Source organism: Seriola lalandi, unplaced genomic scaffold (assembly GCF_002814215.2).
Source record: "Seriola lalandi dorsalis isolate HSWRI2012SDOR001 ecotype SW California unplaced genomic scaffold, Sedor1 jcf7180002054262, whole genome shotgun sequence".
NCBI classification, from domain to species: Eukaryota; Metazoa; Chordata; class Actinopteri; order Carangiformes; family Carangidae; genus Seriola; species Seriola lalandi.
In genome coordinates, this window is record NW_019524815.1 from 971,145 (window position 1) to 990,149 (window position 19,005).

General features: G+C 39.7%; 3 protein-coding genes across 4 annotated transcripts in view; 2 read left to right on the forward strand and 1 right to left on the reverse strand.

Annotated features, from left to right (window-relative positions):
• Positions 1–853, reverse strand: part of LOC111654223 (uncharacterized) — a 15,943-nt gene extending 15,090 nt beyond the window's left edge. Inside the window, exon 1 of the mRNA XM_023405156.2 lies at positions 479–853. The gene's annotated coding sequence lies outside the window, so the exon portion shown is untranslated. The remainder of the gene's footprint in view (positions 1–478) is intronic.
• Positions 854–2,318: 1,465 nt separating this feature from the next.
• On the forward strand, positions 2,319–9,128 carry nkain5 (sodium/potassium transporting ATPase interacting 5). 2 transcript variants are annotated; one of them, XM_023405137.2, is made up of 7 exons: positions 2,319–2,546; positions 3,593–3,730; positions 4,969–5,049; positions 5,866–6,063; positions 8,039–8,099; positions 8,334–8,402; positions 8,503–9,128. In XM_023405137.2, exons 1-6 carry the CDS (start codon positions 2,493–2,495, stop codon positions 8,384–8,386), a joined length of 585 nt encoding a protein of 194 aa, XP_023260905.1. In that variant the 5' UTR covers positions 2,319–2,492; the 3' UTR covers positions 8,387–8,402; positions 8,503–9,128. The 2 variants fall into 2 exon arrangements, with proteins under 2 accessions (XP_023260905.1, XP_087029759.1); XM_087173633.1 differs by having other exon boundaries at positions 8,334–9,128.
• A 1,314-nt stretch (positions 9,129–10,442) lies between these two features.
• ythdf1 (YTH N6-methyladenosine RNA binding protein F1) lies at positions 10,443–17,009 on the forward strand. The gene is made up of 6 exons (XM_023405116.2): positions 10,443–10,776; positions 11,172–11,199; positions 12,332–12,426; positions 12,520–14,169; positions 14,936–14,980; positions 15,419–17,009. Exons 1-6 carry the CDS (start codon positions 10,747–10,749, stop codon positions 15,431–15,433), a joined length of 1,863 nt encoding a protein of 620 aa, XP_023260884.1. The 5' UTR covers positions 10,443–10,746; the 3' UTR covers positions 15,434–17,009.
• Positions 17,010–19,005: the final 1,996 nt, after the last annotated feature.

Sequence of the window (19,005 nt, forward strand, 5' to 3'; positions counted from 1 at the left end):
AGGAGGGGGTGGTGGGGGGGCTGCAAATGTTAACGGAGGGTCTAACGTTAATTATCTTTATGCTTCGCAGTCGGCGGGGATATTACACAGGAAAAACGCGTGACTGGAGGCTCCCTGCGCCCTCCTCTCAGCAAATCACAATGAAGTTCTCTGATGAATCCGTTCATTTGGGGCTTAAATCACAAAAGGCAATGCAGTAACGCTGAGGTGGGTGCACACGTGTCTGTGTGTGTTAAATGTATGACCGGTGGAGATGGAGAAAAAGGCAGGGCGAACACAAAGGAAAACAGGCGATGCGCCGGGCTACATTTCCTGGATGAATAAAGGAAAGTGCGTGTGCGGCTTATCGAGCTCAATCTATAGGCACATATGAATGACCCCCCCACCACCACTTCCCACCCCTCCGTCCCTCCCTCCCTCCAGCCTGTCACATAGCCACGGGCACAGAGCATTGCGCTATAGCATCCCCTGTACTCACTCAGCTCAGAGATTTGGGGAGGCACAGCGTCAACCCCGGTCGCTTCCTTCAGTTTCTGCTTCCACTCGGACCAGCCGCTCCCCGCGAGCATAATCAATCAAATGCGACAACTTGGCTTTCTTCTTGGGCTTCACCAAACAGGGATGCAGCATATTGCATGTGGCACCCTCTGAGCGCCCGCTGACCCCCTTGTGCGCCCTATCCGCGCTCCTCTGCTCCGCAGCCAGCCAGGAGTGGAGGCTGTGAAGTGTCTAACCTGCCTGCCTGTCTTCTTCTTCTGCTGCTGCTGCTGCTGCTGCTGCCGCCGCCGCCGCCGCTGTATCTCCACTATTATCTCCAAGTGCCAGGTTTTCTCCTCCACAGTCCCTCAAGCCCCCTCCATCTCTACTCGCATCCCCTCGGCTCAGCTACTGTGCTTCCATGTGACACAGGCAAAGCTGGAGACCCCCCAATTATGAATTAGTCTTTTGATTCTAGCGTCATCCCTCGGAAGGACGAGGTATTGCGGCTCTCCCGCCTAATGAATGGACTGACTCCGGTTCAGGAGGATTTCTCAGTCCGTGCTAAAGGTGCACGTGCGCTCTGGTTAATTTGAGAGGCAGATAAGAGCCATTTAGACTCTATAGTTTACTGTGATTTGAAGACTCAGTAATGACAAGGGGTGTGGAGTGTGCTGCAAAAGAAGAAACTGTGTTTTTTTTTTTTAAATAACTCTTTCTTTCCTGGGGAGATTTTCTGAAATACATGGTTGATGTGTGACACCATCTATTCGCTGACCCAGAACATAACAACATAATAACAGGTCAAGCCGTTGGTATGAGCCTTCATTCATTTGAATACAGGAGTGAGTTCCAAGTCAAATTGCATCGTATGAACAGGCTTCACATCAAGATCAATATAAAAATCTTCAGTCATCAATAACCTACTCTAAAGTAGAGCACTAATGTCTTTTTCTTTTCTTTTTCTTGTTTTAACCTTGTCACTCTCACACACCTTTGAAGCCTGTAACTCCACCACTACCACCACCTACTGGTGTCTTTGCAGCATTGTGCAACAACAACCACCTATCAGGGTGCAGACGACGGTGTTGCTGTATGAGGGTCAATCCATGCCACAGTGAGGGAGAAACAGAGGATTTATATGACATCCTATTGGTCCTTTTGAAGGGTTATAATCGATTGACAGCATCAGTTGTTTCAGGTAATTGAACAAAATGACACATATTATAAGCAAAAGAGGAAGAATTATGAGGCTCCACAGAATGAGGAGGTCAAGGGTCAGATGGATGGGTCAACTCTCATTCCTGTTACCCATGTCAAATTCATTTATCACTCACAAAATTAAGATTAAACGATTTTTGCCATAAAAGGATTATTTGATTGATAATTACAATCTGACAAAAACACAGGAATGATCCATTTGAAGTTTTGGTTGGTGCTCCTTTAATTGCATCATCTCATTGCTCCCTCCTCCTCTGCAACACCAGACTGGAGAATTAGTGTCACCAGCTGTTTATCTTGATCAACTCTTAATATTTACTTATCAGTAGTGGATGGAAATGCACATTAATTTGCATTTTCTCTTGCAAATTCAATGGAAATTGAATTGGAAGGAAACCTGACCTGAAGTCCAAACAGCTCCTGAAATTTCACTGATGCGCCCATTTTTAAAAAAGCCTCACAGCATCTTGAGGCTGACTTTGTCCTTCAGGGTTTCCCCCTCATCTGCTGTGTGGCACTAATCACTCCTCATACAGCCGACCCTCCCCCTTCTCCGTAGTTTCCACACAGGGACAGCCTACGTGTTTCCCTCATGAGGTAGAAGTGCACTGTGCGTTTCCTCACACGTCTGGCAATGGACCTGAAGCTCCGCAGGTTTAGTCCTTGGGTTTGAGGAAATTTTAAAGCCCCCTCACTTCACAGTTGTTATTCACACCATCATAATCATCATCATCATCATTATCATCATCATCATCATCATCATCATCAGATCCAGTGGGAACTGAGAGGAGAAGATGGGGTGCTGCTCGGCACGATGCATGTTGATCCTGCTGTGTTGTCTGCAGTTGGTAAGATGTTTTCTTTCACACACATGATGCTTCGACATAAACACATCTGCTTACACATCAGGCCTGTCTTTCCCGTATGTAATAGGCTACTTAAACACCAAGTTTTACTACAGAAAATAACTTAAATTACATTCTAAAGCTGCAGTTTTAATTAATTAAATACCTGAAAAGACTTGCTATTTATTATATAAAGAAAACTCCTTTATTGTTGCTTTTACATTTTCACCTTTTATATTTTTCTAACGTGTAAAATCTTACATTTAGACAAAGGGGTACAATATTGTAATAATCTAAAAACTTAAATCAACTATTTTAACATATTCTTTGTTGTCATTTAATAACCTTCCATTCACATTGTCATTGTTGATTCGATTTCCTCTGCAATTTAAAATGAAATTGAAAATTGAAAATGATGAAATTATGATGAAAATGAAACTGAAATGATTAATTGATAATATTCATCAAATCATTGTTTAATTACAGTCTTAAGAAAAAATGCAAATTTTTACAAATTTTGCAAGGTCTTCTTGGTTATTTATTATATTAAATTGAATATTTGTGGGTTTGGGAATTTTGGTCAGATAAAACTAGCTAATAAATATGGAAAATTATGAGCATTTTCCACTTCATTCTGACAATTGGCAAAGTAATCAATAATGAAAAATAACTGTTGGTTACAGCTGAACCAAAATTATATTTTTTGTGAAACATGTTTAAAGTAAGCTTGTTGTAGTTGGAGGTGCTTATGAAATGCAGTGGCCGCCTACTACTACAGCCATCACAATGAAGGGCTGCACCCACTTTGTCCTCCTCCTCTCTGTTTCCCACCCTGCCCCCCTTCAAGACTGACTGGGGCCCCGACCTCAGAGGACATAACACTATAACCCAGGTCTCTACGCTTTGTTCCCCAGAGGCTCAGTTGCCTTGACAACTTTTTGGTAATGCACAAGAAAAAGATCACTAACAAGCCAAAGCAGCACAGGACACAGACTGGTGCATTTATAACTCATCATTTAAACTCTGCTGCTACTCTTTTGATCCTCCAGATAACTGCTCTGGAGAGGCAGGTGTTTGACTTCCTGGGCTACCAGTGGGCTCCCATCATGATCAACTTCTTTCACACCATCATGGTCATCCTGGGCCTGTTTGGTGTCATCCAGTACAGATCACGCTACGTCATTATGGTAAGGAAAGTGTCTGATTTAAAGACTTTTTGTATTATCAGCAAAATGTCCTAGAAATCTTAAATGTAAAAGCATTTGTTCTGCAGTAAAATGGCCCCTGTGATTGCTGTATTATTATATATGAGTGTTAATACTGATGCATCAGTGTAGAAGCAGCATTTGACTGTTCTAGCTGCTCATGATGGAGATACTTTTAACTACTTTATATACAGTTTGATAGTTTAGTCCAGTGGTTCACAAACTAGGAGTTGGGGCCTCCTCTGAAGGGAAGAAGAAACAAGTTCTGCTTCACAAATTTTTTGACTAATCTAATCTTTACTTTTGTTGTGAAGTATTGGATGAATTTACCTCTTTAAGTTGCCACTTTAACCACTCATAAACAACTGAAACATGACAAGGAGCTCCAATTAGATAATGACTTTTCATAAGAGGTCACAGAAAACTGATTTTAATGGGCTCTTCCCTGACTCGTACCCCATCCCTCCACCGAGTGTGTTGCAAATCTGTTCAATACTTTTTGCATAATCGTGCTGACAAACAAACAAATAAACCAACAGACATGGATGTAAACATAACATCCTTGGCGGAGGTAAAAAATAAACCAGTAACCATAGTTGGCAAATAAATGTAGTAGAGCTTAGCTAAGCTAACTGGCTTCTGGCTTTAGCTACATTTTAATGGTACAAACGTGAGAGTGGTATCAATCTTCTCATTTAACTATCAGCAAGAAAGTGAAGTGGTGCATTTCAAGTATTTGAGATGTGTTTGTATATGTCTGCTTGCATTAAGGTGTGTTTTGATGTGTATGTGGGCTTTGTGTGACATGATCATTTGAGAGCTGAGTTATACTACATAAAGAAAGAAAAAAAACAATAATATCAATAACAAACATTATTACATCAACACCTTATAGTAATGATAATATAAGTGGCAGTATGCAGATTCTTTCATTGGAAGGATTTATGAAGACCTCAGGTGGTATCCAGTATTTCCTAGGAAACAAGCAACATTTAGATAAAGGTTTCTTTTAAAAAAAATAATTTGTGTAATAGAAATATTTGTGGGGTTTTTTGTCTCTGTCTTTGATCATATTGTGACACCACAGGTTTATCTTGGGGACCTGTGAATTAAGATGGAAGGGCATTTGTAAGAAAAGAGAGGATCCATATGCTACACAACGTTGAAGAGCTGTTAGTTTAATTCATTTTCACCATCATGTTGTCTCTTTGTTTGCTCAGTACCTGCTGTGGATGTTGTTGTGGGTTGGCTGGAATGTCTTTGTGAGCTGTCTCTACTTGGATTTGGGGGGGCTTTCAAAGGTAAGTCTAATGGTCACTTAAGTGTCACATAATTAGAGACCCACACAGCTACAGGTCCTAAATACTGTGTTCAGCTCTTTCGATGTCTCAAGCCCATACCTCCAATCACAGACACATGATACTCAGCCTGTACAGTGTGTTTCTGTTCTCAGTTAAAAAATATTTTATTTCATGTAGTGGCAACTGTTTATGTCCCCTGTCTACACTGAAACATACGGAACTGTCATTTTCTGGTCTTTATTGTTTGTAATGAAGGTGTTAGAATAATACATTGGTTATGAGATTAGTTATTAATCAAGTAAGAATACTAAACATTTACTGGTTATTTGGCTCCAGAAATATAACGTTTTCTACCATGAGGCTGTAAATTAATCAAAACAAAGGGAGACACATTATATATTATAGTCAATCTCTCGAAATCCTTGAGCGTGCTACCAGCCAGAAGCAAAAGTCCATAGAATATATATATAATTTAAGATTCTTTTTCAGTGATGCTCGGACTGAGGAAGTAGTTTTAAAACATCTTCGGGGTCTGATAACTTCTGATGTGAATGTGACAATGTTGTTGACATTTTACACACAAAATTACTTGAACAAATGAACAATGAACAAATCAATGGCAAGCTCAATATATAATGAAAATACACATATCAAACTATATCATGTTTAAAGTCCGATCCTTGCTGATCCGATCCATTCCCCATCTTTCTTATACTCTCTCCTGCACCCAGTCTAATGAAACAGAAACTCTATCTGTAAGAACCTGGGAGCTGAAACGTTGCCTTCACACCTCTTTGGTCTGTTTTGTTACTGCAGGACAGTGATATTCTCTCTCTTGGAGTGTCGTCACATCGCTCCTGGTGGAAAGACAACGGGCCAGGGTGTGAGAGCGAGGTTCTGCCCTCTGCCGGGTGGCACAACCAGCAAAACCCTGAGCTGACTACAGTGCTGAGCTGCTGGCTGGAATACCAGTACATAGAAGTCCTGCACTGCATCGCCCAGCTCCTCATATCAGTGAGTCCCTGCCTAAGTGACTCTTTCATCACAGTAGTGTTGTGTGATATCACTGTTTACATTCGGTAACATTAAACAAGTCAAAATTTCAACAGAATTACTCCATGATGCTTTTAAAACTTAATCTGAAAAGCATATTTACTTACCATTTAAAAGTCTTTTAATATCAATAAATATGCATCTGCACATATAGGAATAAACTGTTGCTTAGCAACAGCAAATGTAAATTGGAAAACACAGACGAAAACATTTAAGAATGGCATCAAATTACCAGACTGATATCTAGTTAGTGTGCAGAGCTTCTCAGCTACGCCTTCAGCTTCTGCATCATGGATGCATTTCATTTATTGACATAAGGGCTGTAACTAACAGTTACTGTCATTAATGATTAATGTGCAGATTATTTCTTCAGTTAATCGTTTACTCTAGAAATTGTCAAAAAATTTCACTGAGCTGACATCTGATGTGACATCTTCATATGTCTTGTTTTGTTTGACCAAAGGACCCTAAATATTCAGATTTTACTGATATATGACAGAGGAAAGTAGCAAATCTTCTCGTTTGAGAGGCTGAAATCTGCAAATATATGATATTTTTTCTCCTTTTTTGCTTGAAAAATCTAAAATCTAAAAAAAACGTGTGGCTATTAGCTAAGGTTTTTGAAAATTGAATGAAAGCAGAAAAACTGTTGATTTATATTTAAAAAGCAGCATTTGTAGGATCTGCACTGCAACAGCAGAGCCAGGCCTATAATTGCAAATATCCGTAACTGACTAAGTAAGTGATGGAGTTATCATAGTTCCACCATTGGTCAGCTGAATGCCACGTGATTGAGTTGGAGTTTCCCCATTGGCTGTTGCTCTTTCAAAATAAATTGACACATTTCTATCAGAGGGGCGTTTACAGCCTGCAGTGTTACCAACTTACTGCATTTGTCACTAGATTTAGAGACTAAACTAGAAAATCTATATCTATCAGCTATTTTGAAGAGAGTCAGCACAACTGCCCTCTCTCTCACGTCCACTCTGTTCAGTGATCGGCACAGAGGCTGAGCAGCAGTTGTCAGACGACACAGTTATAAAATCAGGAATTTAGCAGTGCAGAGCAGCAGCACGGAAGTGACTGCTGGTTAATATGTAGTCTTAATGGACTGTGTTTCAGTCACTAATTCATATTGTTCCATTTACTAACACCAGGAACATAAAAATATGTAAATGTAAACAGCTGTATTGGGAATTTGGCTGTAATAAAATACTGTATATGTGAGCACAGAGAGTAGGAGAGAAGCAAACAGATAAAGGGCAGAACCTGGCTGACACTAGGCAGAATGCAAATAAGATACAGTCAGTTGTTTACAGTGGTTCCACAACACTTCTCAACTACATTGCATATTGATCATACTTGGTCCAGCCATTTTGACCTGTCTTGTTTCAAGGTTGGGGTCAGTAATTCTAGTTAACATTTGAGAAAGAGTTTGTTCATGGTTGTGACACTGTTGACTCAGTACTCATCAGATGACAAACATTAGTTTTTGGTGCCATTCACCACAAATCTCCCATGAGACTAACCTCATGTAGTGACTTTGCTCTGCTGTTACTTGCTTAATTAAAGCACTGAGTGTTTTATTTTTATTTTTTTTAAATCAATGTACTTTTGAAAATTTCTCCCAGTGCATATAGGAGCTCTATACATCTGAGGACACAACTGGCCTTTTTCACAGTAGATATTTTGAATTGTCATAGGAGAAACACGGGTTATTTATCATTGATTTATTTGTTTTCTTTGCTTTAATTACTTATTATTGACACCTGTGCCTTTCCTGTGTGATGAGTCAAAATGCCAATAAAGCCTATCAAGAGAATCTTTCAATAAATTATGCTTTGCAATGAAGAGCATGCTTTTAGAAAATGTAAAAACTTCACACTTTTCATTGCTCATAATTAACTTTTATGCATTTTTCTATTAATTTCCACAGCTCCTTGGATTTGTCTATGCCTGCTATGTCGTCAGCACTTTTTCAGATGAGGACGACAGCTGTAAGTAGCTCCTGATCAATGACATCCACACACAGCAAACACACAGATATCTTTAATTTGACAAATATATATTCTTTTACATACAATGTACAATTTAATTCATAATAATCCATGATGAGGAAGCATTAGTATTGTATTCCTGCCTTTTCCATTTTTGAGTTGCCTTTACATTTGCGGGGTTGATTTGTGTTTGTTTATCATTCATTTATGTTTTTCTATTCCTATTTATTGTAGTTAATTTCATTGGTGAATTTCATCATCCATCCAAACCCTCTCTGCTCTTCTAGTGTAAAGACTTGATGGGTAGGTATCCCAATCCCTCTTGTTTGCCCCCCAATCTATTTATGACTGTTTCATCGTCTTTTTTGTCCAACATTTTATATGTTTCTATAATTTGGTTCAGATTATAAATAACCACAGAAAGAAAGTGTTTGGGAAAAGCTGAGAGGGAGCCAGGCAGAAGATGGAACAACTCTGAAAGCTGTCATCCTGGTTGTCTGTCAAACATCTGTCCCAGATGCTGAACCTCACTGTGCTGTCAAGAAGGGAACTACCAGTATATCACTGTAGAAAATGCGTAGTCGTATTTATAATGTATTTTTCCTCAGGCCTCAAGCGCTGTAAATATAAATCAAAGTCTACCTGTGTGTGTGTGTGTGTGTGTGTGTGTGTGTGTGTGTGTGTGTGTGTGTGTGTGTGTGTGTGAGTGAGTGAGTGAGTGAGTGAGTGAGTGAGTGAGTGAGTGAAAGATGGAAATCACTTGTGCGAGGTGTGAGTGAGTGAGTGAGTGAGTGAGTGAGTGAGTGAGTGAGTGAGAGATGGAAATCACTGGATATTAAGCACTCAAGTACAAATATCTGTCACTATATAAAAGTGTGATTTGAACTCTGTAAATAAGGATAAGTTTCTTTCTGCTGTTTTGTAAAATGTATAAATTATTCATATGTGTCATTCCAGTTAGAAAGTGAAACATCTGAAGTTCTGGAGTGTATGATATAATTCAGTGAAATAAACCACATCTACAATACAGCTGGTAATGGAGTGCTGCACACATTTTTTTATCTTTAAAGGATGAGTGTGGTGGTATTGTACTGCAGTATTTATGTTGGATGCAACAAGCCTATTTACAATGTATATCACCCAGAAGAGAAGAGAAAAAGATTGTTGCTGCAGCAAATGTACCATAGTTCAAAACCTTTTTTATGTGTTTATTAGTGCTTGTTCCAAATAACAATATTTCCAATAAAAATGTGCATAGAACTAACAATGTTAGTCTCTAAGAGATTACAGAATTGAAGAGAAACAGTGGGAACAAAAATAATAGCCTATTAGTTTGGTCTGGACATGACAGTTATGCAGCATTTTTGTTTAACAATTGGCCTACCAACAAAATTTCATTCATTTCATTTCAAACCACTAGTGATTATTTTATATCTTTATTAGGCCTATTCCAGATGTGTGCACTGAATTCGTGTTTATATACTGAAGTCCGATTGTGTTTATATTTGCAACTAGCAGTTATATTCGTCTAATATGCCTTTTCTTTTCTTAATTAATCAATTAGCTAACTGCTTCATCTATGTGTCAGAAAGTAGTGAAAAGTGTCCCATGTAACGGTTTCAAATATCTTATTTCGTTAGACCTACAGTCAGAACCTAAATAATTCAGATATTCAGACAATACTGGGTGTTTGGGCTCTCAAAAATGACTTAAATGATTAATCAACTGAGCAGTTTCTGGCAATCGGCCCGGGCCAGATTCAAAAAATGGATCTGCACCGGTATTGGCCCGTTGTGTCAAAAGACACAGGCCCAGATCTGCTGTGCCGATCTGGCCCAGATCTTATGATGGCTCGGGGTCGGATCCAGGCCAAATAATTTAGCTACAAGAGCTTAAAGTTGTTGAAGTCGGCCAGTTTAATTTCATTTGATTTTGATTCGTGCACTGAAAATTTACATTTCAGTAAGTCAATAGGCTAAATTAGAAAACAGTGTATTTATAGTAAAGTTAATGTAGCGTGGCACAACAAATTATTTCAGATGAAATATCATAAAATGAAAAATGTCCAAAATATAAAACAATTCACTGTCACACAAGACATAAAAAGCAACAAATCCTCACAAATGTCAACCTGGAGCTGTGGCATGTTGGACATTTTCACTTTAAAAACAACCTAACACGATAAATCAAAGTAGTTGCCGATTCATTTCGTAGTAACTGGATACAGTATCGTGTATTTTATATACAGTCCATGTGCACAACGCAACGCACCGATCTGCTGCTAGGTAGCGGGGGACGCGTCGTTTACGTCACTGACGTCACTTCCGCTCCCTAGACCCCGGATGAAGCTGCCATTGGGGCAAGTGAGCAGGGCCACCGAGGCTGGTCGGATTTTAATTTAACGGTGAGGGGGGGTCGGAGCGGATTGAAGCCCCGCTGGATTAATGTCGACAGGACAGCACGGAGTGCCAGCAGGGCTACGACAAGCAAACTGTCCGCTCCGAGCAGAGACACCGGCCAACGGCTGCTGCTAACTGTCTTTAACTGTTAGCAAAGTAACGCGGAGCAGCTTCTCCTGCTATTAGCCTTACACACGGCGGACACACTGAACGTCTTGTCAGGGCTTAACACAACACCTGGTGGATGAATGATGTCTGCCGCGAGTATCGACCCTCAGGTAAGCAGCGAGGGCACACGCTCAGCTTCAGGATTTTATTTTTCACAGGGAGCCTAGATGTGCGGTGTGTGCACCCCACTCTGAGGACGATGCCTCCACTGCCAGCTAGTCAGCTAGTTAGCCAGCTGAAAGATGAGGTTAGCTGGAAAACTGGTAAATAACGAAGGCCTGGACCACAGCTTCCAGTGAGGTATCTGACTGCCAGACGTTGCCATAACATAGCACACCGCTCGACGCTGATGGCTTTTCTTGTGTCAGTCTGGTTTTCAGATGAATGGTCTGAATGCATCTCAAGATAATGTGTGTTGCTTTGTATAACATCCGTGACCCATGCAAGGCTTTTTTGTTTTTTTCCTCCTTTCGCATGCATTCCTCCTTTCAATATGACCACTAAGACATCGAAAGGACAAGATGCAAGCAAAGGTAAGACATACATGTTCAATGTACCTCCAGATATTCGTTTATCTAAAGATGTTTCACATAATCCAGTTTATATGTAGCATAGTATATATTTGTCAACAGATACCTCATACAGTTCTGTGCAGATGTTTTAGGCACTAACACCAAAGTGAAGATGCTTTATATAATAATGCCACCAAGGTGCAGTAAGCAGAAGAAATCTAAATGTCCTTTGCACACTTGTGCACCGTTTTTCATCGTATTTAACAGGTAGGTTGTTCCAAGCGTCCTGGACAATTTGCCACAGTTCTTCTGTGGATTTAGTCTGTCTCAGTGTCTTCTGACTCTTCATGCAATCCCAGACTGACTTTCTGATGTTGAGATCAGGGCTCTGTGGGGGCCAGTTTACTTGCTACAGGACTTGTCCTTCTTGTCTCTGAAAATATGAATGTTTGGGGTCATTGTCATACTACAGAATGAATTTGGGACTGATCAGAAGCCTCCCTGTCTGATGGTATTGTGTGATTGATAGGAATCTAAAGAATCTAAACATCTACAAAATTTAGAGATACTCCAAAAATATTTACAAAGTGTTAAACAATGTTTTTGCATCATTATGTATTGTGATCCATGTTTGTTTTGTAGCTGTATGCAATTACCAAACAAACATCATTGTAAGGGACAGCAGCTTATCAATTGAAAACACCTTGCACATTTGAAAAGGTCAACCCTTCTAAAGGTTACATTAATCCAGCAGACCACCACTCAGCATTGGACAGGATAATCTATTTGAAATCTCTACATAACACTGTACATCATTCATGTTGACCGCCCATACATTTCTTGTTTTTTAATTCCCTGACTTGGTTTAGTCTGCTGTATAAGTGTTGGTGGTGTTGAAATGTCTGTAAATCCTGGTGCAGAAGACCTATTATTTGCATATTTCCAGGCAGCATATCCTGGTGTTCAGTTTGCATCACTGTTAACTGCGTTCTGAATCAGGTGATATCATGTGAAATCTCTACTGCTGTACTAACATTATGCACCGTAGATTGCAGTTATTCTAGCCTTCATAATACACTTTGCATCATTAGGTTGTTAAAACTATTTTTAAATTCTGATGAAAAGCTTTGACATGAATTTGATTTTATTGCAGCCTTTCCAGTTTCAGTGCAGAATGGCTCCCTCCACCAGAAGGATACAGTCCATGACAATGACTTTGAGCCCTATCTCACCGGCCAGTCCAATCAGGTGGGAAACACCCCTGAATTTGAATAATTTAATATCTATTTTACTGCATTCTCTTGCCCTAACAAATAATCTCTATCCTATTTCTTCTTGTAGAATAACAGCTATCAGTCCATGACAGATCCTTACTTGTCCAGCTACTATGCCCCCTCCATAGGATTTCCTTACCCTCTCAGTGAGGCTCCTTGGTCTACAGGAGGTGACCCACCAATTCCCTACCTGACACCCTATGCCCCCCTCAGCAATGGAGACCATCACTTCATGCACGACACAGTGTTTGGGCAGCCAGGTGGGCTCAGCAGCAGCATCTATCCTCACAGGTTTAACTTTTTCCCAGAGAACCCAGCCTTCTCTGCTTGGGGCACCAGTGGTTCTCAGGGCCAGCAGACTCAGAGTTCAGCCTATGGGGGGAGTTACAGCTACCCACCCAGCTCTCTAGGAGGCACCTTAGTCCCAGATGGCCAGACGGGGTTCCATAGTGACACCCTGAGCAAGGCTCCAGGTATCAACAGCCTAGAGCAGGGCATGCTGGGCTTAAAAATAGGTGGGGATGTGACAGGAAGTGGCTCGGGTGTGAAGAGTGCAGGCTCTGTGATCGGTGGAGGTGGCAGCGTAGCTGCAGCAGTTGCCACGGGCAACGGCGGCACACCAATTGGAATGCCACCTCCAAAACCTACATCGTGGGCTGCTATTGCAAGTAAACCTGCCAAGCTGCAGCAACAAAAGACCAAGAATAAGCCTGGTACACCCATAGCTGGAGGAGCCTTACCTCCACCCCCCATTAAACACAACATGGACATTGATACATGGGATAATAAAGGAACTGCTACCAAAATGGCCCCTCCTTTGCCCCCCCACCATCACCACCACCACCACCACCACCAACAACACCAGCCACAGCTTCACTCCCATGCTCCCAGTCTCTTACCTCCCCTTCAACAGTCCCTACAGTCTGCCCAGTCCCTTGTGCAGCAGATGACCATGCAGGGTCCTCCACCTCCCCCGCAGTCTTACCAGAACCACAACTCCGCTCCAACACCTCAGACCCGCTGGGTAGCCCCACGCAGCCGCAACTTGTGCTACGGTGGTGGAAGCTTGGACAGCAGTGGTTCTTCTAATGGTGGTTGTGTTGGTAACGGTGGTGGAGGGGGTGGGGGTTTGGCTCCAGAGCCAGGATCAGAGTCCCACCCTGTGCTGGAGAAGCTGCGAGCAGCCCATAGCTACAACCCCAAGGAGTTTGACTGGAACCTGAAGAACGGCCGCGTGTTCATCATCAAGAGCTACTCTGAGGATGACATCCACCGCTCCATCAAGTACTCCATCTGGTGCAGCACGGAGCATGGCAACAAACGCTTGGACTCAGCCTACAGAGCTATGAACTCTAAAGGTCCCGTCTACTTGTTGTTCAGTGTCAACGGCAGCGGCCATTTCTGCGGTGTGGCGGAGATGCGCTCACCTGTGGACTATGGCACCAGTGCTGGTGTTTGGGCACAGGACAAGTGGAAGGGCAAATTTGATGTGAACTGGTTGTTTGTTAAGGACGTGCCTAATAGCCAGCTGCGCCATATTCGCCTGGAAAACAATGACAACAAGCCAGTCACCAACTCACGTGACACTCAAGAGGTTCCTCTAGAGAAGGCGAAGCAGGTGCTTAAGATCATTGCCCAGTATAAACACACCACCTCTATCTTTGATGACTTTTCCCACTATGAGAAGAAGCAGGAGGAAGAGGAGGTGGTGAAAAAGGTAGTCATTTCTTTGAGACTTAACACATGTCACTTTTGAGTTACAAAAAAATAAGTTATTTAGGGACTGTAGGAAAATTATTAGGGTGTCTCACCTGTTTAAAAAACGCAATGCCCTCCCTCATTTTAAAATGAACCGGTAGTGAATTCCTTTTATAATTTAATATTACATAGCTCAATTTAAACGTGATATCTTAATAGAGTATTACTTTTCACACTATGCCCCACCAATTTGCTCATTAGAAATAAAACGAGCAATTTCCAAATTTATGACAAACATTTATGATAAATGAGACTGCTGATGGTCAATTGAGAAATATAATGTTTTCACATGACCCCAGATTTCAAATGAAAAAGATGAATCTGAATTACATTAAAATTGAACTGTCATAATTAAACCACATAATAACATAATTCTGAACCACCTAACATGGTGTGGTTCGAGTTGTTCTACCTGCTTGTTTGATTGTGAGCACACATGAAAGCCATTTGATCTTTTTTATGTAATCTCAGAAAAGGAAGTGGAATGAAACATTCTACTCTCCCATCAACAAAAACAGCCCCCCACCCACCTAATGATAATATTCATACAGTCCCTTATATATAAGCTGGTTTTCATTCTAATTCAAATTTTTGTATGTGTTGGTCATTTGAAATTATTTGAAATGAGTGGAGAATTTGCTGATGAAATATTTAAATTTAAAGTGATGAGATTTGTGTTCTTAATGTGACTTTTGAATAAGGCTTTTCATATTTTCTTTTAACAGGGCTATGAGCCCGCCTCAATACAGAGCCGATCCCGGATTGATCAGGTAATGACTCTGTAGGGTAGGGCTGGTTGTGACAGCTGAATTGAAATTATTAATATGAATATTTAATGATAGTGACATCAAGGTATGAAGTTTGGCACGGTTTGACAAATGTGAACAAACTCACACCTAAAATCATGAAATTGATGTTTAATGCAATTAACTGTTTTGCATTACACCAGACAAAATATTTAATGTGTGTCAAAGAACTTTAGAATCTCATTTAGTCCACAGTGGTTTTGTAAAACAATGTCAAAATATATTCAAATGAAAGTCAATGATAACATTGAATCATCCATCACTACTTAAGGTGTTAGAAAATGTGACTCTTGTAATTGACTCATATGATCACAGCGTTGCCCAGTAATATTACAGGTGTCTCATGTGATATTGATTGATTTTATCTGATAATTTCTTGTTTTTTCTTTCCTCACCATATAGGATCGTCAGAAATAAACAGAAGAAGACGGCTTCTGAAAGCGGTTGTGCTCGGATGGACATACTGAAATTTAGATTTAAAAGGAAAACACGGACATAAAGAAATTGAAAACTAATATTTTTTTCTATTTAATTTTGTTGACTTTGGCCCATTTCAAACTTTTGAGCCACATCGCTCCTGGTTCCCAGTCTTTAAGATGAGTGCAGGGATGAAGCTAGTTCCATCAGTTGAATCGCTTCAATAATATATATTTTTCTTGTTTTTTCTGTATTTTTTAGCCTTATAAATCTCTATCGCTACCCCAGAACTTGCATTCTTAACTAAATATAAATATCTGCACGTCTGTTTTGAAAATCTCTTGACAACATGCTGCTGATATTCAGTGACTGTTCACTTTGTGGTTTGTGTGTTGGAGAAATGTTAAGTGCTTGTATTGGTTAATCTTAACGAGTGAACAACACTTTATTGACAAATGTCTGCTATCTGTGTGTGGCCAGTTGTATTTTATATTATCAGAAGAAAAAAAAGAACTTCTATGATTCCCCCTTTTTTCATGTGAGGGGTGTATTACTTTGGTGGAGGAATGTGTACACTGAAAGTTTCTGTATGCATAGACATAATCGTGCAAGGTTGTGACATTAGAAAGCATAAATGTTAGAAAAATATTTTGAATAATGTATCACCTGGCTTAAAACTGATTTAAATTGAACATTAAGATGGAGAAAATTTGGAATTTTCTTTCTCTCCAGAGTGGAGCCTTAACATTTATTTTCAGCAGTAGTGTAATGTATGACAATTGTTTTTTTTGTTTTTTTTGTTTTTTTTTTCCCAGTAATGTACCTCAAAATTTTTAGCCAGAGATTCAGGGAAAAGATGTCGAGAGAACAAACGCTCTTAAAGGTGGTCCCTCTCTTTCTTATTTAAAGGATGGAAATATAAATATACTGTATGAGTTCAGGTTTTTATCAACACAAAATTGTTGCTTTCTGTCTATTCCCTGTTACAGTGACTTTTATTTCCCTCTGTTCCCTGCTGTTCCAACAGCAGTATCTGTTTATGAAATTCTGAAGGAAATGTAGCATGTACTGCTTTTAAAACTCAAAGCCAGGCCTGTCACTTTGATTTTTTTTGTTTCTTGTTCTTTCCTAACATCATTATAATCTTGGCATTTTCATCATTTTCATTGCTATAACCTATTCACATCATCCTCAGAAAATGTAAGCTTTAATGTATCGGCATTTCTAACTGAGATCGCCTCAAAATGTTTAACTGTAGCATTATACTTAACTGATTTATTGTCAAGTGTATGAACACCCAGAGACTAGCCTATATGGTATATGTTTGTGACTTTTTTTAAATTGCTTGCTGTATTGTGTGTATGTGTGTGTATGCTGGAGTGAAAGAAAAGAGAGGGAGTATGACTGTGGAGCAATCAGAGTTATATAACGGTATTGGAATATAGAAAGTTTATGCAAAAAAAAAAAGAAAAAAAAACTTTTAAGTCACCCCTGAATTAAATATCCATTGTATCGGAGGTCACTATCACATTCTTAGATTTGCTCATGTTCATTATTAAAGATATACTTATCTGTTGTTTGTGTTCATAATTATTATTGTTATTATTAGTAGGATTTTTTGTTCACGATAAAGTCAAAATTGTAAATTTGCCACAAAGGCCTTGATATCCTGTACCTTAGAACTTTAATTCTGGAAAAGAAAATAACCTGTGGCTTGCATTTTTCAAAATTTCATGGCACCTCTTACACAGAAACTCAGATTTTTTTGTGAAAAAGGGTCAATGAGGATGTTTTGGTCCCAGTGTAACACTTAAAATAGCATTTTCTTGAAAGGTCTAAATTATGGTTCCCAGTTTGCTCAATTAAATAGTCATTTAGAACATTAATTATAAAATAATCATATTTAGAGGTAAAGAATAAGTCTGGTGTTGATCTATAGTTCTTCTTACCATTGTCAAACCCCTTGAAGACTCCAAAACCAACAATGTGCTACTCAATCTCTTAGAGTCTCCCTACCCAGTCATACGTATATAGTTTAATTTTCTTTAACAGTAGTTTAAAGACGTTCTAAGCAAACATTACTCAGACAACAGTAATAATGCATTTGTGCAGGACTATTCTCAGTGGCAGAATAACACTTTTGATGCTCTTGTGTGTATTGTTGTTTTACCCCCTCAGGTATGCAAATATTTGCAGACTAATTCAAGCATACATCTCCAGTTGTCTCCGGCCAATTCACAACTCAGATTTCACCTGTGTTCAACATTGACCAAGTGGAAGTGCTCAGTAGAAACACTAATGCACTGTGTTTGGAAGTGAATAAGATGTTTTTTCTAGTGTGTTCCATCCATATTTTTTGTACATTACCACAATACTAAACTGCATTCATACACAGTTGATATTACTCTGATCCAAAGGCGTAGGCTTGGTCTCAACATTGGTAGGGATGCAACAACACCGCCACCCCTCCAAAACAGAGATTGACTATTTAAAACAGTCAAACAGTTCTTTTTAAACATATATCTGAATTCACATTCAGAAATGTCCAAATGCAAATGTAATGTAAATATGTATATCAATCCCAAAGCCTGTCAGTATATGTTTTATTATATATGTAAATATAAAAGATAGATGTATGTTTAATTATATGTTGTTTTAATAAAGTTGCATTTCACTATGAATAATATATGTGGCAGCAAAAGTCATAGTATAGGAAGGCATAAAAACGTCATACTAAAGTAAGGCATAAAAACATGATGGTATAAGGCATAAAAACATGATGGTATAAGGCATAAAAATATCAAAAAAAGGTCATAGAATAATAAGGCATAAAATGTCAAAAAACATCATAGTACAGTATGGCGTAGAAATGTGAAAAATGTCATCAAGAACAGGCAGGAAGAGGAGAGAGATCTGATGATGGCCTTCAGTGAATGGAGCGACAAGAACTGCATCCTGAACACCTCCAATACCAGGGAGATGGTCAACGACTTTCTGAGGTCTAGGCCCACCCTTCAGCCAGGCAACTTTCGAGGGAAGGACATTTGAGGTGATGCAAACTTATAAATACCTAGGTGTTCACCTGGACAGTAAACTGAACTGGTCCTTGAACATGGATGCCATCTACCAGGAGAGGCAGAACCGGCTCTTTTTCCTCAGGAGGCTGAGGTCCATTGACATCTACAATGAAAAGATACACGTTTTATCAGTCAGTGTTGGTCCAGTGTACTTTTTTATGCTGCAGTCTGCTGGGGCAGCAGCATGTCCGACATAAACACAAGGAGACTGCACAAGCTTGTCAAAAAAGCTGGGTCTGTGCTTGGCAGGAGTCTGGACTCACTCAGGACTGTTATGGAGAGATGCATGCAATGTAAGATGGAGGCCATCTTGGACAATGCCAACCATCCTCTCCAGAACATTCTGGGAGGACCGAGAAGTAGCTAAAGCAGCAAACGTCTCATCTCACTGCTCTGCTGAACGGAAAGGCTCTATCTGCTATCAGACTACACAAAAACTCAGCCATAGGAAGTGGACTAATTTAAATACTATTGCTTATTTATTATTATTAATTA